This window comes from Arvicanthis niloticus, chromosome 21 (genome assembly GCF_011762505.2).
Source record: "Arvicanthis niloticus isolate mArvNil1 chromosome 21, mArvNil1.pat.X, whole genome shotgun sequence".
Taxonomy (NCBI): domain Eukaryota; kingdom Metazoa; phylum Chordata; class Mammalia; order Rodentia; family Muridae; genus Arvicanthis; species Arvicanthis niloticus.
Window position 1 is genome coordinate 35,658,100 of NC_047678.1, and position 20,578 is coordinate 35,678,677.

Genomic DNA, 20,578 nt, shown 5'->3' on the forward strand with positions numbered 1-20,578 from the left:
AGCTCAGCCACTGGACCAGAGAGGCTCCAGAGCACTCCTCAAAGACAAAGTTGCACTAGAAACAAGTCCCAATTATGTGTGGCTGGGAATGGTCTAATCTACCACAGCCCTCTGAACCCTGGCAAAACCATGACGTCTGAGAAGTGTGCTCAGGAAATTAATGAGGTGCACGAGAGCCCAATGTCTATGGCTGGCACTCATCAAAAGAAAGGGCCAGTTCTTTCCAAGGCAATGCCTAACTCCACACTGCACAATTAATGCTTCAACAGCTGAACAAACTGGGCTAGACAGTACCTCACATACCACATTCACATGACCTCTTTCCCCCCCATAAGCAGTTTTTCCAGCATCTCCACAACTTTCTGCAGGAAGACACTTCTAAACCAGCAATCTGTAGAAAACGCTTCCCAACAGTTTACTAAATCCCAAAGCATGGACACTATAGGAACTTACAATATGTAAACTTATTTTTATTGGCAAATGTGCTGACTGTGTAATTTCCTATTTTGGTAAATAAAGGTATGTTTGAGCCTAATTATAATAATTTAAAATTCAAGAATCACAGGAGCTGGAGAGATAGCTCAGAGAGGTTAAGAGCACTGTCTACTACTCTTTCCAGAGGTCCTGAGTTCAGTTCCCAGCAACCACCTGGTGGCTCATAACCATCTATAACAAGATCTAGTGCCCTCTTCTGGCCTGCAGGCATACATACAGACAGACTGCTGTATACATAATAAATAAATAAATCTTTAAGAAAAAAAGTCCAAGGTTCATAATCACAATTCCTTTTGCAGCAGCCTAAGAAAAAGTGCTGTACAGGACAAGAAATAATTATCAAACAGAAGAGAAATCCCTGAGATTGGGAGAAAAACCTCCGCCAGTAAATCATCTAGCAGGGGTCTGATAATCAGGATACATAAGAGTTCAAAAAAGCCAAAGCCAAAAGGAAAAACAACCTGATCAACAAACGAGCAAACGGACAATTCTCAAAACAAATACAAATGCCAATGAAAACGTGCAAAAATGTTCAGTATGTTTAGCCAATGTGCAAATCTGAACTGCACCCAGTCAGAACAGCTACCATTCAGAAAACAGCAGTGCTGGGAGGACACAGGCTAAGGTCACCTGTAATGCCATGGGGGAAAGGCACCGCAGCTCTGCAGTGACAGAAAGATCTCCTGGCTCCTGGATACCCTTAATTTCACTATGGAGCTACTGTAAGCAAATCTGTGGTGCTGGAATAAAGACACAAGTGCTGAACAGAAGCACAGCAAGACAGCTGAATTCAGAAGTAAAGCCATCACTGAGAACTGACTTTTGATAAGAATGCTAAAAATCATTCAGTTAGAAGTTAAGATGGTTGTTTGTCAGGGGGCCCAAATACCAAAAACAATTATGATTATGAGTAAGAACCAAGCTAGAGAACCCATATTTCCCAATTTCAAAATGTACTACAAAGTTTTGGTAGGCCGAACAGTGGGGTGCTGGCAGAAAGACTAAACACACAGCTCTAGGTAACCTTGGCATCTGTGATCAAATAACTCTGATAAAGTACCAAGATCAAAGGGGAAAAACAGAAGTCAGCATGTGCCCAACCAAAGAGAATTCATGGAGGGACCCATAGCTCCAGCTGCATATGGAGCAAAGGATGGCTTTACCTGGCATCAATGGGAGGAGAGGCCCTTGGTCCTGTGGAGGCTTGGTAACCGAGCATAGGGGGATGCTAGGGTGGTGAGGCAGGAGTGGGTGGGTGGGTAGGTGGCGGGAAGAAGCAGCCTCACAGAGGTGGGGGAGGGGAATGGGATGGGGGTTTCCAGAGGGGAAACTAGGAAGGGGGATAACATTTGAAATGTAAATAAAATAACAATTAAAAAAAAAAAAAAGAAATCAGCATGTGCATTAGTACATTTGGACCTTTCTTTAAGTATCATTCATAAAATAATAAATGGAGCAACCTCAATATAAAGCTTAAAACAACTATGAAATTCTTAAAAGAAGACAGGGTAAGAGCTCACAGTGATGATGTTTTACAGTGATTTCCTGGATAATAGGAACAAAAGACAGTGTTGACAAGTTGAGAGCTTCATGATCATTAACTTTTGTATGGCAGCCCATAAAATGGGAGAGCCACATAGAAATAGTTAATTCATAAAGGATTAGTAACAAGCATATAAAGAGAACTAATAAAACAACTCAAATATGAGAAAAAGACTTGAAAAGGCATTTCTACAAAAAAAATTATCCAATTAGCTAGGAGACACACAGAGTACTTCCTGCTTATTACTGAGGAAATGCAAACCAGAACCAGCTACACTACCTTCCCCCAGCAGCATCATTAAAGCACTAGAAAAACTAAGCCAGGCATAAGGCTACATGCATGGAACCCCAGCTACCTGGGAGGTTGCAGCTGGAATACTGAGGATTTGTGAAGAGCCTGGGCACAGAGTAAGAAACAGCCATGAAAGAACAAGTGTTGGTGAACATACGGAATCATTAGACATCTTTGCTCATCACTGATTGAAACTGGAACTGGCAGTTAATGCAAAGTGGCATACAGGTCCTTAAAAAGCTAACATTTTAACTGGTATATAAGTGTATACTATAGGTTTATACCTATTTAACTAGCTAAAGTCAGTGAGAGAAAACAGTAGAATGGCTGCATTTTATGGGACCTGAGCCGATCTGACAAACATTACAAGTATATACAATATTTCTAAACCATGACACTTGGTAAATGTTATATTCTGTATATTTTAGCATAATAAAAAAAGCTGGAGGAAAAAATGAAGTAGGTATATGTGCAACAATTATGCTAAACACAAAAACCAAGACACTAAGTGTCCTATGTAGTAAGATTTCATTTATGTTAAGTGTCCAGACTAGTTAAGTCAATAAAAGATAAAACTAGTCCAACGGCTTAGTGAGATGTCTCAAGTGTTAAAAAAATGCTTGCCTCGCAAGCTGGATGATCTGGGTTTGATCTTTAGAACCCCTGTAAAGGTGGGAAGAGAGAACCAATTTCACAAACATGCCCTTTGGCCTCTACATGTGTGCCCAGCATACATGAGTCTCCAGACAGCATCACACAAGAGCAACAAGAAATCAAACTTTACAATGCAGGTGCATGGTTTCCACACAGCGCAGAAGAGGTATTGACAAGGAGGATAAGGTCCAAGAACAATTTTTAGACTGAAGAAATTTCAGTAAGTAGTAGCAATGCCAGCTGTACAACATGAATGCAGTAAGGATTAAATGTGCTCTTTAAAATAACACAAATAAATTTTATTACAATCTTGGAAAAAATTTTAAATATTAAAAAGTTGAGATTTCAGTTAGGCCACTACTTGTTCAATAGTTCACACCCACTAGTTAGAAGAAAATAAAGGATAAAAAAGTACAGAGAAGCCAGAAATATCACATAACCATAATCCTAGCACTTGAGGCAGAGGCACAGAGAGGAGTTTAGGGCCAGTCTTGTACAGTTTCATATACATATCAAAACCTTGTTATAAAAAAATACAGCAACAAAGGGGACTAGAAAACTACAGAGAATCAATATTTTTAAATGCCCACTGTGAGTTATTTCTAAGTGACTTTATTTCTTCATGTTTTTCTGCTGTACAAATTTCCCACAATAGGTTATTTTTTTCTTATTAGCAAACATGAGATGTAACAACAGTACGTAGGTGACTGAAACAATTAACCAACCTATCCATTCAAACTTCTAAACTGATATCAATGCCATTGTTTACTTCAGATCATTTATATTTAAAAAAGAACTGGACCCACCTAGGCTGACTCTCCTTTACTGACTGCAGTTTCCTCAGTGTCACCCACACCCCTTGTGGAGTGGACACACACTCCTCATTATTGCAATTCTGCTACAAACAGCCAGTGTGTCTAATTGGCATCATTTAAATTTCATATTCATAATTTATCACGACTATACATGCACAAATTTTCCCACTGGCATTATATTAACAAGATCTACTCACATTTACATGCATTATTTTTAATATTAAAACTTATACAATTAAAAGGCTTTAAATAGTGCTCACAAAATTTTGTGTTCAGGTGTGGTGTCTTGGTTGTTCCCCCTAACTGTATGTAGACCATGAAGAAGTCCTTAAAGACACTTTCAGATGACAACAGCAGCACTCCGAGTGTCCTAATGATGTCGTCAAACTCACTCATGTGGGTGCTTTCTCTCTTTCAAACTTAAGGCCAAGAGAGGCCTCCTCTATAGGTCACCCTGCAGCACTCTTCCTGGAATTTCAGGCCAGCTCAAAGCAAAAATACCCACAAGCCAGCTAGCTCCCCCCCCCCCCCCCAAGACAGGGTTTCTCTGTATAGCCCTGGCTGTCCTCGAACTCAGAAATCCGCCTGCCTCTGCCTCCCAAGTGCTGGGATTAAAGGCGTGCGCCACCACCGCCTGGCGGCAGCTAGCTTTTAAGGGAATTTAAAGTATAGTTAAATGTATAAAAAGTATTCACATAAAAGGTGTGCATAGTTGACAGGCTGCTCCTGGTAGGCTTTTTTTTTTTTTAAGCTATAATTATAAAGTAGATACAATAAGATGGTGAAAATTAAAATTATACAGACATATTAACCTAGTTATTTTACATTGATATATATGGCTGGTATGCTTTTAAATGTTGACTTTTGTTAAATTTATTATGAACAGTAACAGATCTGTGTGCAACTTAATTCGTAAAAGACGCATGTCCAACCTAAAAACTTAGGGCAGAAGGTCATCAGCATTAACGGTGGCGAACATTAAGTGGTACTTACCCATAAGTAGTAAGTGAACTGAAGCGCAAAAATTGCAATGCCTTCATTATCAAAGGATCCTGCCACTGACCGAGATATGTACCCTGGTACAATAGCAATGAAACAGGCAGCTAAAAGTCCCGCTCCTTGGTTCCAAAGTTCTCTAGTTAGCAGGAACGTAGATATAGATGTAAGGCCGCTAAAAGTTGGTGCAAGGAATACACACACATCTCTTATGTGAACTGTTATGTTCAATGTATTTAAAATCCAATGAATAAGGCCGGCTGTTATCATCAACCCTGGGTAAACCTAGAAGGGGGGGAAAGGGAATTTAGTTACATAGAAAACAAAGTATCCAGGGAAAAAAGGTACTTGTTCCATTTGTATCAGTATACATCATTTGTAGTTAAGATTGAGAGAAAGACCTTTCCGTTTTACATGCTACAAAATAAAATCTTTTTGGAATAGATACAAAGAACAAGCTCATACAGAATATACACTTAAATAAAAGAAAGAATATAAAACAAGAGTAGTGAAAAATAAGAATATGTAATAATCTTTATTCTATTATCTTTCTCAGTTCTGAATGCTGTCTTAGTCATTTATTTTTCAGGAGTGGCATTTTTAGCAGTTCTTATTGTGTATATATATAAAAAAGAGAAATGATGAATATAAGTTAGTCTCCCCTACTTTTCAATCTGAGATTCAGAAAGTAAACACCTCTAGCTAAGAAGGACTAGTCATTTGGGAACAACAACAAAAAAAGACTAAGAGGCTTAAGGGTATTAATGATAGGAGGGAAGATTACTATCCTGGCACACCCACCTGACTCCAAAAGCAAAGCAGCAAACACAAGAAGATATGGTCCCAGGGATATTCATTCTAAAGTATTCCTCAGCTACCAAGCGTCTGCTTACCTCTGCATTTGCAACCGCATCCCCAAAGGCTCTTGCTCCCAAGACCGGCATGAAGGTAAGGTGCCGCACCGACTCTCCGGCTGCCTCCTCCAGTCTGTGTGTCCTGCCCTCCCAGCCCACAGCTCTCACTTCCTCCCTTGCTGCTTCTTCCTGACATTTATTACATTTCCTAGCTTTGAACACACTTTATAAATCTTATTTTTTAACTGCTCAACTTCACAAGAATATAAGCTCCAGAAGAGTAAGAATGGATTTCTCATTGTCCAGTGAATGCATAGAATAGGATCCAGGTTGAAAGGAGAAGAACAGCATAGTAAGTCATTATAATTCTCAAAAAACTCTGCTCCATTTCATATTCAATACTAGGTCCTACTGTATGAGTCTGTCAGCAGTACAGGAAGAAAATAGACTGAAGCTCGAAACGCTTCTCAAGATAAGTCAACATATCCATTATATGGCAGATGGGACTCATGTTAGAAAACCTTCAGAGTACACAGTACCACTGGATGAAAGGACTAAAACCAAACTCTCCCAACAGCAAAGACATACACAAACTTGGAGCTGCAGAGACAGCTCAGATGGTTAAGAGGACTTGCTACTCTCACAGGGAGGAGTTGGGTTCAGTTCCCAGAACCCACACGTTAGTTCACAACTGTCCACAACTCCAGCTTCTGTGGTTCCTGTAGTTCTTCTGACCTCAACAGGCCCTAGGCATACATATGATACACAAACACAAATGCATGTACACATAAATTTAAGATTGAATATATATGTATTCAAACTTAAGGGAAAAGAATACTCTGCAGATGTAAAAAACAAGAAAGTTCAAATTAAGTAGGTATTCATATTACTAGAATCCACAAGAAAAAGAAAACAAAAGACCAAGAAACCAGGAGTAATATGTACATTGGAGTCAGTGGTTCAGTGGTTTTAACTTGGCACAGGGGCCAGAGAAAAAGCCTAGTTCCCAGCAAAGTCAGATCCTGTTTCTGAAACGAAGCTGGACAATGTCTTCTCATTCATGGGGGAGTCAGGAAGGAACTCTGCCTTCCTAAGTAGGGGCAAAGTCCCACAAAGGTAAAACTGTTCTAAAACTACAGTCAGAGTATAGGAAGCCTCAGAATGGAGCTACAGAGTCAGCTCAGATGAAGACCTGGCTCCATCCCCAAGCCACACATAAAACACGGGACTATGGGTACATGCCTGTAGTCCCAGAGTTGGGGGACGACGGAGAATGGCATGGTGGGCAGAGGCAGGTAGAACCTGGAGTTTGCTGATCAACCAACCTGGCCCAATTAGAGCGCTCCAGGACAGTGAGAGACTCTGCTCAAACAACAACAAAACCAAAGAGGACAGCACCCAAGGAACATCTGTGGCTGACTTCTCATCTCCACATGTACATGTACACCCACATGTGAATACATGTGTACACACACACGTGCACCACTCTTTCCAAACACAGAAAGAAGGAGCATGGAGCAAATTAGAATGTATTTCAAGTTACAATCAAGTATCAAAAACTAAAAGGTCTGAAGTTACAGATATTTCCTAACTACAATCCATTTGAAAATTAAAAAAAAAAAAACCACTACAAACCCCTCTTTGTTTATAGACTAAATGCAATTCTAGGCAGGCATAGTGGCTCACACCTAGTATTCCATCACTCGGGAGGCTGAGGCAGAAGGGTTACTGTTGAATGCAAGGCTAGCATGGGCTACAGAATAAGCATAAAAGAAAACAAAAGCCCACAATAGAAGTAAATCCTAACAGATTAATAACATAGAAGGATGATGAAAACACCACCTTAGACTCAGTAGCGCTGCTAACAGCAGGAGGTGACCAGCAGGAGGTGACCGTGACTGCCAGAAACACAGCCTATAGTGATCAGAGGCTCAACATTAGTAGCAACAGCACAGGCAGCTGGGAAGGGAACATAAAATAAACTCAAGGATTTAGAAAAAAGGAAATGAATCTGAATTAATGACAGATAGAAGAGAGCAGACATTTATGAGGAGTGACACTCAGTGATACTGATAAACCTCTAGCATCAAAATTTAAGAAGAAACGAAAGTGTACAAACTTCCCTGAGAGCTGCCATGTATTCCCCCTTCTCTATGAGTTCTTACACATGGAACCCTAAGAACCTTCATGCCATCCTTCTGGATCCAGAGCACTCTACACTACCCATTAAGGTTCAGTTAGCTACATTAATTCAGAGGCTTGAGGCTGGAAAAATATAATTATTTTGATTTCTTAAAATTTTTATTTCCTTCCCCCCAAAGCTTTATTTTAAACGCAATTGCTTGGAAACAAAGCGAAAAAAACACTCTGGACCTGAGTTACTTTGTGACAGCAGATTCTTAATCCTCTGACTTTACTCAGAAATGGGGTAGTATGAGATATCCCACAAAAAAAAACCAAAAAAACAAAAAACAAACAAACAAACAAAAAAACCTGCCAGTAATAGAGCTGAGAATACTGGGTAATTAGCCACAGATGTATTTGTGAACTATTCACAGCTTCCAAGGACCCTCATTCCTTAGCAGTTAATGGTTTACTCAACAGTTACAGTTACCGTGAAGAATAATGAATATACTTACAGTGCCGCCCACTATTCTTCCCAATGGGTACCATGCTCTTTCATCAAACCAATTTAAAAACTCATAGAACCCATGAGATGCAAGATGATGTGTTGATCTATAGTTAAACCTGGACAAAAGAGAAGAGGAAATGTTTTAAAATCAGTTAACACAATGATAACTTTCTTTATATTCAATATATGGATGGCTACACATATCTCACTATGAAGAGCAAACTGTAAAGCCCTTGTAAAGCTACTACTACTGTAGTAACTGATGATAAAAGAAACCGTTTTTAAGGTTTAAGGAAAACTGTGATTATCCAGTTAAATCATAAGCAGGTTATTTTAACAGACAAAAGTGAAGGGTAAATTACAAGGTAACAAAGTATGAAAAAGTTAAGAAATCAAAAGATACCCTGAGCTCTTACACTCACCATAAAGAATCACTAAGTGATACAAGGGTTTGGAGGGCAGAACAGGCTTCAAATATAAGCCCCAAATGCTACTGGTAAAGTATAATTCATTCATTCATTCATTCAATCAATCAATCAATCAATCAATCAATCAATCAATCAATCAAATAAAATAATACTCTATAAACAAAATCAGATATATTTTTTCAGTGTAACTACTCAAAGCTGTAAGGGGATGGGGTAATATTAAATTTTCTGAGAAGGGGATTTTAAAAATCAACAGTTAGACTGTCCTTGGTATAATCCAGGAAATCTCCACACCACCTTGCCCCAGACACCTAAATCACTGGTAAACAAAGAAAGCACTTAGTGCTGCCAAGCTCCAGATGCACTTATGAGCAACTGGGCAAGAAAAGCACCACCACCATAGAAAAGACACCCCCAACCTTGTGACAATATTGAATAAAGAGCCAATATCATAGCAAGAATCAACAAGGCTTAAAATTCCAACCAATGACAGGACTTCTAAGACACCACCCCAAGCCAAACACATATACTGCGCATCTGCTTTTAGAGTCTAGGTGCCACCCTTTCTCCCCTTCACATCTTAAAATACCCAAATGACTATCTGGTAATCTTTCATGAATCCTGTCAGCCTTCTAATTGTGTGCCACCACACAAATGTGACTCTGCCACACCTCTCTCCATCACTCCTCAGAGGTTTTATCTCTGTGCATCTACTTCTCTCCATAGAGGTGGAAGCTCTCACATGACTTAAACCAGGCAAGCTCCCTACTTTCCATACTTGATTTCACCCTTGTGCCCACCTGGGGCACTGCTGTTCTATACTGTTGGCCTGGCTAATGCACTCTACCATCCTTGGCACATTTCTAAGTGTACTTTGGAGTGTTTGTACTGCTCACATGCTGCATGACTGCAGTTCTGCATGGAGATGACAGGAAAGGCATTCTGTCAGCCATAGAACCACAACACTAAACAGTCTCTCCAAAGTGACATCATTTTAGTTATAACTTCTGATGTCCCAACCTGAAGGAATTAAGAGTCTACTGAACACTTGGTCAAGGGCTGAAAACCTGAATAGAAATGGAAGCGCAAGTGCTGGGTCTTAGTTCAGTGTCAACATTTAATGCTGGCAGTATCTCATGTGTTCAAGTTCACTACATCAGTCTGTATTTGAATAAATCTTTTCATGTCTTGAGCACTATTCTTTTGTCAGTTTTATAAATCAACTCTCATATTGTGGCTTCTCTTTACATTCTGCCAGTGGTATTTTAAATTACAGTATTTGTCAGAGGTGGGCTGGTGCTTGCCAAAAGAGAACAACCTGCAGGCATCCTCTCTCTCCCCACACCATGTGGAGCCCAGAGATTTTAACCAGTTCATCTCTGCAGCAAGAGTCCTTACCCTCTGAGCCATCTTCTTACCAAGCCAATGGTATCTTTAAATACTTAGTTTCTTCTTATTTACGTGCATGTGAGTTTATGTGCACCATGTACACACAGGTGCCCATGGAGGCCAGAGTGAGTCAGATCTGCAGGAGCTGGAACTACAAGCAGTTGTGAGCCATCTGATGCGGTTGCTGAGAAATGAACCTAGATCTGCAACATGAGCAATACCCACTCTTAGCTACTGGGCACGCTTGAGCGCACGCGCACACGCTCTCTTCCTCCTCTCTGCCCTCTCCCCTCTCCCCTCTCTTCTCTTCTCCCCTCTTCCCTCTTCCCTCCTCCTCCTCCTCCTTCTTCCTCTCTCTCTCTCTCTCTCTCTCTCTCTCTCTCTCTCTCTCTCTCTCTCTCTCTCTCTCTCTCTCCTCTTCCCCCATGGTATTGTTTAAACACAAATTCTTTACATAAACTCACATTTATCTCTTTGTTTTGTTTTGCTTCTCTGTTTTTTCAAATAAAGACAAAAAGTACAAGGGCAAGGGAAAATTGGGGGCGTGTTAAAAATAACGCTCTGCTACAGCATGATCATAAAAATATTGCGTATTTCCTTCTTCATGGTTAGCAGTTTAAGGCTGCCCATTAAATCCTTAGTATATCTAGAACTGATCATCACTACTGCTTTGCAGTAAATCGTGGTTTCCAAGAGAATGCTTTACTAGCAGTTTTTGGCCTGCTTTTTGGAATTTTTTTTTTTCTTCTTCTGTTTGGCTTTTTTATAGAGGGTCTTACTATGTACCTCTGACTGACCTGTAATTTCCTATGTAGCAAATTCCTCCTGCCTCAGATTCTTCTTATTAATTTTAAAGCAAATTTGTCAGCTCTACCCAAGATAACCAGCAAATTCCACTTACTCGCCAATCAATTTGGTAAGAATTAACATCTTTATAGCCAGGCTACATTCACTTCAAGAATGTGGCTGATCCCCATTTACCTGGGTCTCTCTGAATGCTGCTCCGCGCAGATCATACCATCTTACCTTATACATCTTCAACACCTTTGCTTAGATTTAATCTCATCTCTAATGCTATCTTTATATCTAAAAAATCTGACAGTTGACAATAATCTGTTGGTATTTTCACAATGACTCTAACAAAAAACCCACATATGCTTATTAACACTTATAACACCATTAGATTCTACATTTTAAATATGGAAAATAATGACTATTCTGGCATTAAAAATAAAGAGGTAACTCAAAGATTCTGAAAGGCGTAAGAACACTGTCAAGAAGAACTCATAACTCCTATCTTGTTCTCTCTCTTCAGCATCCCTGTAACTGCCAATCTTTCCAATTACAAAAAACAAAAGCAGAAAAAAAAAAAAAAAAGAAAGAAAAGAAAAAAAGAAATACCAGTTTTAGTCACAGTAAAATATTTAACAAAACCATTAAGTTCCCAAATGAAAAAAACCTGGGTTTCTAATTTTAGAAACAGCATTTTTCAATAAAATCTTCATGAATTCAAAAAACAGGAGAAACAATTTCAAACTTAAATGTATACAAGTTTGGACTGTCAGAAATTAAAGCAAATGGTAATAGTTTATTTTTGTACAACTTTTTCTTGCTGTTAAAACAGTGTTCATTGATTAAGATACTAAAGTTTCTTTAGGGTCTAAGAAAATTTTGGCTCCTGGTAAAGGGACTACATACTAAATGTCTGCCTCCCTCATGGTTATATCAAACAGGAAGTGCCACAATCTAAATTTACATCTTACTACAAATGTGTTGCAGACTGGGGTGTTACTGCTAAGTATAGCCTGGTTATTTTCTTTCATGCAAATTCTCAGTTGCAGCACTACAAAGGCATCCAAAGCAAACATAAGTGGCATTTCGATTAATCATAGGCTATTCTTTTCCTAGTATCATAAATTAAAATAGAATGTACTTATCAATCACCCTCTTTTGAGCAATTTTCAGCATGGCCTTTCTCACTGTGCACCTTGCCACACACACAACTTATTCTCTGTTCTTCAAGCAGTCACTCAGCTGAGATTCCTAACTGTCCTAAGAGCTTCTCTGAGGACTCTACCTCCCTCCACCCAGTCAGTTTTAATGTGTGCTTTCAAAACATCACCTTGAACTACAAGTTCACCTCATCATGTGCATGTGCTCACTCAAGTGTCCATGAGAGTGCCTGGGTGTACCCCGGAAGGACTTCATGCTCCTGGCACTTCGCTCACAAGAGCCAAGTAATGCCAGCACAGTTTACTCCTCTAGGCACCCTAGCATTGAACAAGTAAGATTTTGTGCTTTACCCTAAACTTAATCTGTTGGGGAAGGAATTCAGTCTCATGAATGCCAAGCAAATGCTCTACCACTGAGCTGTGATCCCACCCATTATTTTAACATTATATGGTATATGTAAAATATGAGTCAGAAAAGCTGGAAAGTAATTTTCACCTATTATATAGCTAATACAGTCAATCAGAGCAGCTTTTAGTCCACAAGTGTGCTACCAACAGCACTGAAGGAAAGCCAGTTTCCCAAGGGCCAGCTCTGTCTTTTGTTCTAAAACACTTCTCCTCCAAAAGAGCATCCAAATGTATGTATGCAACCAATCAAATACTGTCTGCTTGAGGAGAGGTGTGAGAATTATTATTTTTCATAACATTTAATTAAAATGATTGTCAAGGGCCTGTAAATAGTTTGTACTCTATTCAGTCTTTGTGGATAGAAACAGTATGTTGCTATGTAGCTCTGGTTAATCCAAAACTTGCTATACAGATCAGGCTGGCCTAAAACTCAAGAGATCTGCCTTTCTGTTTTCCAAATGCTGGGATTGAAGGTGTAGGCCACCATACTCAGTTCTATTCACTCCTGCATCACATCCTCAGATCCAAGATTAGCACATTTTTAGAGGAATGTAGCAGATACTGCAGCAATTTAGAAACCAGCCTTCATAAAAATAAATTAAAAAAAAAAATCTAAAATAAAGTGACATTCAGTAGGAAGCAATCAAAAAATGACTGGGGGGTGGGGGAAGACCTCAACCATTTAGCAGTGAAAGAGCAGACCAAACAAGGGAGATGAGAAATAAACACTGTCTCACATCTAAAACATTGAGTTCACAAAGCTTTTATACCCAAGACAAGAGTACAAGTCTAATGCAGCCTCTGCAAAGCAAACCCAAGGCACATGGCAGGAACGATCAATGAAGAGCAGAGAAGAAAAATAACTGACCAGGGAAGGCAGCTGGGACTAATGTGGGCAATGAGAAACCAGAAAGGTCAGGAGTGATAGCTTGTGGGTGATCCCAGTACTCAGGAGAGGTGGAAGGTGAAGTTCCAGGCCAGCCTGGGCTGATGACCCTGTATCAAAGAAACCCAAAAAGCCAAAGAGAAGCTATTGTACAAGAGAACAAATGGAGTAGATGGAGGCCTGCATGGGCCAACACAAAGCCTTGAATCCCTCTCTCAGGTTCTAATTTAAGTTGAGAAGTTAGGATAACTACAATTTGTATTTAAAAAAGAAAATCAGAAAACACGGACTCATACAGAGACAAGACTCCCAGGAAGTCTTGTCTGACAGGACATTAGCACACATAAATAGCACACACCTGTACACAAGGCTACTCTATGACTCACTTCAACAAAGTGATAATCTTTATTTTTAAAATTTCCCAAGTATATTTATATACCAAGCTTCTTTGATGTACTAAGAAAATTAAAAAAGAAAGCGTTTTTTCTGGAATTTAAATACAATAAACACAAAGCAGATCATTACAGATGAGAAAGGTTCCACAAAATATGAGTAAAATTAGAAGATGGGACAGACTCCTGTAAGCAAGGATAAAGTCCTATCTCACACCATTTGTAAGACACTTAAGAATGAAATAGTCACCTACTCAGAGAGAGAGAAAAGAACCTAATAAGCAAATGCTGCAATAATGTTGTGAGAAATCATTGAACCAAAACCAACTTGGGGAAGGGAGGGTTTATTTCAGACTGTATGTCCCAATCATAGTCCATCATGAATAGTAATCAAGGCAGGAACCTCAAGGCAGGAAGTGAAGTGGAGGCCACAAAGGAACACTGCTTACTGGCTTGATCCTCATGGCTTGCTCAACTTTTTTATACTGCCCAGGTCCACCTGCTCAGGATGGAATTGCTTGCAATGAGCTAGTCTATCAATCATTATCAAGGGAATACCCCACAGACTTGCTCACAGGTTAAAATGATGGGGAGATTTTCTGCCCAGGTGACCAATCTATGGCCACAGAGCCTGAGAGGCAGAGTGGTTATGAGGTTTGAAGACTTTTTACAATTCTTGAAACTTGTGCTACTAAATACACTCTTTTTCATTCACTCATCTGGCACACATTCACAAACACAAACCAAACCTTGGAATGAGATGACTAGATTAAGGCACAAATGTCTAACACCTGGCCAGTCATACAGCTATACAGTTGGCTGGGAGGGCGGCTCTAGCCCCAGCGCCCCAGCACTCACATTCTTCAACTTGATCCCAGGATGACTCTGAGCAGCAGCAGCAGCGGTGGCTGCAGAGGTTCACTCACATCCCCTTCTGGGCACTGTTTACCTTGAGGAGATTTTAAACTGCTTGGGACTTCCAAAAGGCTCCCCCTTGGCTACCTTCCTGACAACTGGAATACACTTCGGAACATGTTGGCCTCCATTTAATCCGCACTTCTGTTATATGTTGGGCTCTTGTACAAATCTCATTTAATGAAACAGTATTTGGGAAACACTGGTTATACATGTCTAGATATGTATAATATAAATGTGTTAAGTATAAACTGATAAAGTTCTCTTAATTGTTTTAAGATGTGGGGCTGCAGAGGTGTTTCAGAGTTAACTTGTTGCTCTAGCAGAGGACCTGGTTCAGTTTCTAGCACCCACATGGCAGTTCACAACCTCTGTGACCTTGGTTCTAGGGATACAATCACTTCTGATCTCTGTAGCACCAGACATGTATATCACACACACACACACACACACACACACACACACACACACACACACACAGAGGCTAAACACTCATACATATAAAGTGACTCAAAAGGAACCTTTTGTTACGTTACCTTGGAAACAATACGAAACAATACAGAAGTTCAGCAAATGGCTGGGTTGCTTCAGATTTAAACTCTTTAATAGTTCCTGTAACCACGGCCCTTAACAAACCTTGATCAGAGCTGCTTAACAGGTGATAACCACTACCTCCTAAAGGCCATATGAAGTTTATAAATGCTTTCTTACAAGCAAGTGTTACTTCCATAAAAGAAAACCAGAGCACTGTGACTCCATCTCTGCCCTACTTGGACCTAAGGTCAACTTCTGTCTGTCAGTCTTAACAGAAGACAGAACTTGTCCAGGTAAGCTGATGTCTAATCTGTCCCACTGTGCTGCACACGTTTCTTCCTGTCTTATGAAGGGATGTATAAGCTTGAGCATAAGAGCAACCCCCCTCTCTCCCAACAAGGCTCAGCCTCTCCTCCCACCAGAGACAAGCACATACCAGTATTAAGAACTACTATGGGAAAACAGTTAATAATGTCTGCTGTCACTCCAGCACAGCAATGACTTTCGTGCTGAGTGCAGCAGAAGGACAGGACAGAAACCACAGAAAGCTTGCTCTCTGTGCTTACATCTCTAGAGAGAAAATGATTAGCAGAAACTCCTATTTAATCAAAACAAAAACAACAAAAAGCCAGTTTACCTTCCTAATATACAATATACACGATTGAAAACTTAGTAGAAATTAGAACACCAAATCAAAAGGAGGGTGGAAAAAAGGCAAGGGGCTTAGGGAATAAGAAAGGCAGCCAGCAGCCAGAACGACAGAAGGGACGGAAGGCAAGTTAAAAGTTAAGTCTGTTGTTTCTCCTGTAAGTTACAGCAACATCTTCCAAGATACATAAACATGCATTTTGATATGAATAAATTATTCAAGTTTAACAACTCATTCTCAACTTCCTTCTTTGACTTGTCCTTTACTAAATTTAAAAACCACATTTGACTGTGTCAAGCTTCTCCCTCAATCTCTACAGCTTACAATTGCTGCTAACAGGAACTTATCCATACAGAGAGAAATAACATTCATGTGAAGACCTGCTTCGTCTTTCTCAAAAAATAAATAAATAAAAACAAAACAAAAACCCAGTTCATTTGTAGCTCCTGTGGCTTTAACTCTTCCATTACACAAATAGTGCCTTGGACTATGAAGTACAGCCCCACCCTAAGGGGTGGCTCACCTTCTCCATTACAGATTTCATTCCTCAGCTCGTCCCAGGCTAGTATTACTCTAGTGTCCTGAAGAGAAAAACAACTTCCCACACAACAGCAAAGGCTGGAACCCTATCCTTAACTAAAACATATTGTCTTTATGGAAGAGATTTATTTTTAGTTTCAGAGCCCTAAAGAATCCTGCTTAGAGATAACTAGTCCTATTAAAAACTCCATGAGCAATCAGGTCCCCCCCCCCCCCCCGCCCCCAATAGCTAACAGAGAAGGTGAAAGGATATGCCAAAGTCAACAGGTTCAGATTCTAGCATTCCTGAACTTGGCTCATGTTTCCACGGACACAGAATGAGCATGTTTTAACAAAACCCAGGCTTGTTAAACAAGCTTGTTCCTCTTCATCGTTCTTACACCATCAGGGATGGTTTGGAATGGAGAAGCAGACAGGCCATTTGGTGGAGCTCTGCAGCCCAAAAGGTCAGAAACAGACTAAAACCAGAAAGAAAGCCAAGACACAACAGATACATCAAACACATGGACAGTGTTCATCACAGGCAAGTGCTCAATATGGAATAATGTCTTGGCAACCTTATGGCGAGCTATGCTTCTTGCAAGTTGGCAAAATAGGCAGCTGCCAACATAAGCCTCACTGCAGAGGCAAGGGCAGACACTGACAGAAATATGGACTCCCTCACTAAAAGTCTGTATAAAGGTGTTGTACTATTTTAAAACTGGTTTTGAAATACCCTCAATTAGTCACCAAAGGTAACATTGCATTAGATAGAAGAACGAGTCAGCTCAGCCGCAGCACTGGTCCACTTCAGTTTCAGAGACTATGTCCCCACGAAAGGGCAGTTTGGTTTGATCCAACTGAACTTAGTTTTTCAAGTTTCTGGCCTATATGTTGTTATTTAAAATTAGTTATCATCTCCATTAGGGACAACAGACAAAGACAGCAGCAGTTAGGCAAAGTATTAGATGACCAAACGGTTGCTTTCTCTTATCACTCTTGTTTACTGGCTCTTGATGGTCTTTATCTTCTCACAAAACACTGATATAGCAAGAAGAAACTGTACATAGTTTCACCTGCTTAAAGGAAATAAAGCCCCATCTATGCAGGGAAGTCAGATGTTTAGATGCTTACAAATACAGCATTCACACCATCTCAAAATCATATCCAGAGCAGGCTAACACTAACAAACACACATGTCTTGTGAGTTCTGGCACAGAAAAATGCTAGATGTCACATAAACAGTAAACACAAAATTCTATAATAATCCAAATATATTTTCTTGAAAATACGACCATAAAACATGGACTAATTTTAAGAAACTATAGTTCTCAAGTAACCTTCTATTCCATAACTACTGAGGCTGGACATTCTGTATGTGCACCCAATGGTAACTGAGAACAGCGGCAGACTTGCTTTCTGGTCCTGCAGGGCTGACATGACCATTAATAGTAGAGAGAGCAATCAAAGAACAGAACACTTGAATTGTAAAGACACCCGAATCATACGTGTGTTATTTTTTTTCATTTTGGAAATCTTAAGTAAGGGCTGAGGAGATTGCTCAGTCAGCACTGAAAACTTCAGAACTGAGTTGGAGAGAGGATCCCAGACCTCTGACCAGACAACCACTGAGCTTCAGTCCAGTGAGATGTAATCTCAAAATAAATGAGTAAATATACAAATAAAGGAATAGAACAATAAAGGAACTATGCCCAAATGAACATGTATACCCACCTTCACTACAAGTACATACAGCACACTACACATAAAAAAAAAAAAAAAAACTGGAGTAAAATTTCATGTACTGATACACACATACATATCTTCATGTTTCATGCAATGAGCTGACAGTGTCAGCCTAGAAAGTTCCCACACATACCTTTCCAGTCACCTCCCTTTTTAAACAGTGACTTCTTTCACCACATATACTTGTGTTCATTCTCTGCTTTCTTTTTTGTATAAATAGACTCGTGCTATTCTTATGTAAGAGTAACATAACAATGTTAGCATGTTTCTGAGATTCACCCATGCAGCATTAATGTGTCCCTTTTCACTTCTAAGTGCATTTTGTCTTATAACTACTATCCACAGTTATTACTACTGATGGGCTGTGGGGGAGGTTCCCAGCTGAGAACAGTGCCAGACAGCCCGGATGGATTAAGCATTCTCATGCAGGCCTTAAAGATCATGGCTCCCTGTCTCTGGACAGGAATTAGTCAATGCTTTCTAACTCCACTTCTAGAAAATAAGGGTTTCCCACAGGAGTTACCCCCGGTCCTCTCACCAGCAATGTGCATGAGTCCCAGAGCCTCCCTGTCAGGTTCTGTCTGCTCTTAGGAGCTTACCTTACATAGCGCTCTGGCACTGGCAGTCTGCCTCTCTCACAAACCCAACTACCAAAATGGCTCACAGAAGGCCTCTACAATTGGCATTTTCTTAAACTTGGGCTAATTACCAAGCAAGGAAACAGAAATGTTCTAAAAGGAGGAAAACATGTATAAGGGCTAGAAAAAATGTACATACCATTTCATAATGTTAATAAAAAGCAAGGCTAGGATGAGTCTGTGAGACAGGAATGAATTAAATCTTCTACGCTCTCATTACAGTGCACGCCTTTCATGGCATCTGTCACTCTTACTTGTTTTAAGTCTATCTTCCCTACCAGACTAGAATCATGCTGACTTCAAGAGTCTATCCAGGGACTGGTATATACGAGGGACTCATGAACTGTTTCTTGATTAGATGACAGGCAGTAGCAAGATTCAAGAAGCAAGGGCTGTGAAGGGCATCTGTATTTGTTCTCTACCTTTGTGCAACAGACTACCTTTTCTCTACCTTTGCACAGACTTAGAGGGCTTGTTAGCACAGGCTTTCACAAATCACAATCCTAGCTGAGTTCAGTGTAACTAGGTCCTTTGCCTAGAGTACATGTGGGGCTGGGTTCTCCTTCCAAGAAATAACTCTCTTCCAAGCTAAACTTACTTAGGCTACTAGCAGAACTGAGATTTGCTTGAGGTGATAGGTCTAAGGGTCCTAATGACTTAACTCTTGACTGAAACATCACAAAAGCCACCTGTACTTGTCAATATGGCTGTTTATTATAATGCCAGCAAGGACTATCTGCTGAAAGCCTGCTGAAGACCAAGAAGTCTTCCATTTCTATTAAGACAAAAATCTCAAATATCCTAGGTTAGCCTCAAACTATGTAGCTGAGGAGGACCTTGAATTTCTCCTGTCTCCTCTTCCCAAGTGCTAGATTACAGGCATACACCAACTTCACCTGATTTATGTGGTGCTGGGGATTACACCCAGGATTCATGAGTGTCAGGCTCTCTGCTAAGTGACAAGCCCCACCCAAGACAAAGTCTTCTATAACATCACATGATCATATGCTCCCTTCAGTTTCTCATTATCCTGGTCTTCAAGGCTATCAACAAACAAGCTCTTTATTTTGCAAGATTTACATAGACACTCTCAAGTTCTACATTTTATACACATCGTTCTAGGATTTTGCATATATAACCATTTAAAATGTTGATGTTAAAACATGCATTCAACCTAGTCAATAGGAAAGCAAATAGGGACACTGAAAGGATGACCAGTTATAGATGTTAATGTAAGCCTAACACAATCAGAAAAATAGAGACGTCAAATTCAAGGTGCATGCAGAAAAACAGGTCAGAACTCTGATGGTCAACTGAGTGACACTCAGCACCTGGTGTCAATTGTGACAATAAGCCTGGCAACCTGAGTTCCATCCCCAGAATGCTACATCCACTCACATGTAAATGTGAAAAGAGAGAACAGACTCTACAAAGTTGTCCCATAACCTTGACACATGCACTGTGGCATGTGAAGCCTCACATATACATCATGCAAATAATAATAATAATATATCTGGTTTAAAACACCAATGATTACCTTAAAGATGAAAGGTTTCCATTCTTTCTCCTTTACCTTGTTACTAACTCTACACGTTTCACAGCTGTTCTTACAGTTAGAGAGGTCATCTAGTTGAGAGACTTCATTTGTACCCCAAATTCAGTATTAACGGAGCTGGAGAACAGCACCAATTAAGCAGGTGCTAACACTGGCATTTCATCTTTTATTATCCCTGCCATCTAGTGGCAGGATCAAAAACCCAAGGACACCAGACTTCACAGATAGTTTCCTTAAGTACACAGAGGATGGAAAGCCTGCTTTATTTCACTATAGCTATAAAAGCA

General features: G+C 40.0%; 1 protein-coding gene across 1 annotated transcript in view; it reads right to left on the minus strand.

Annotated features, from left to right (window-relative positions):
• Stt3b (STT3 oligosaccharyltransferase complex catalytic subunit B) overlaps positions 1-20,578 on the minus strand; it is a 66,890-nt gene that overhangs the window by 30,000 nt on the left and 16,312 nt on the right. The window contains exons 2-3 of the mRNA XM_034483820.1: positions 8,288-8,396; positions 4,792-5,079 (exon numbers count right to left, since the gene is read on the minus strand). Coding sequence (XP_034339711.1) covers positions 4,792-5,079; positions 8,288-8,396 — 397 coding nt within the window. The remainder of the gene's footprint in view (positions 1-4,791; positions 5,080-8,287; positions 8,397-20,578) is intronic.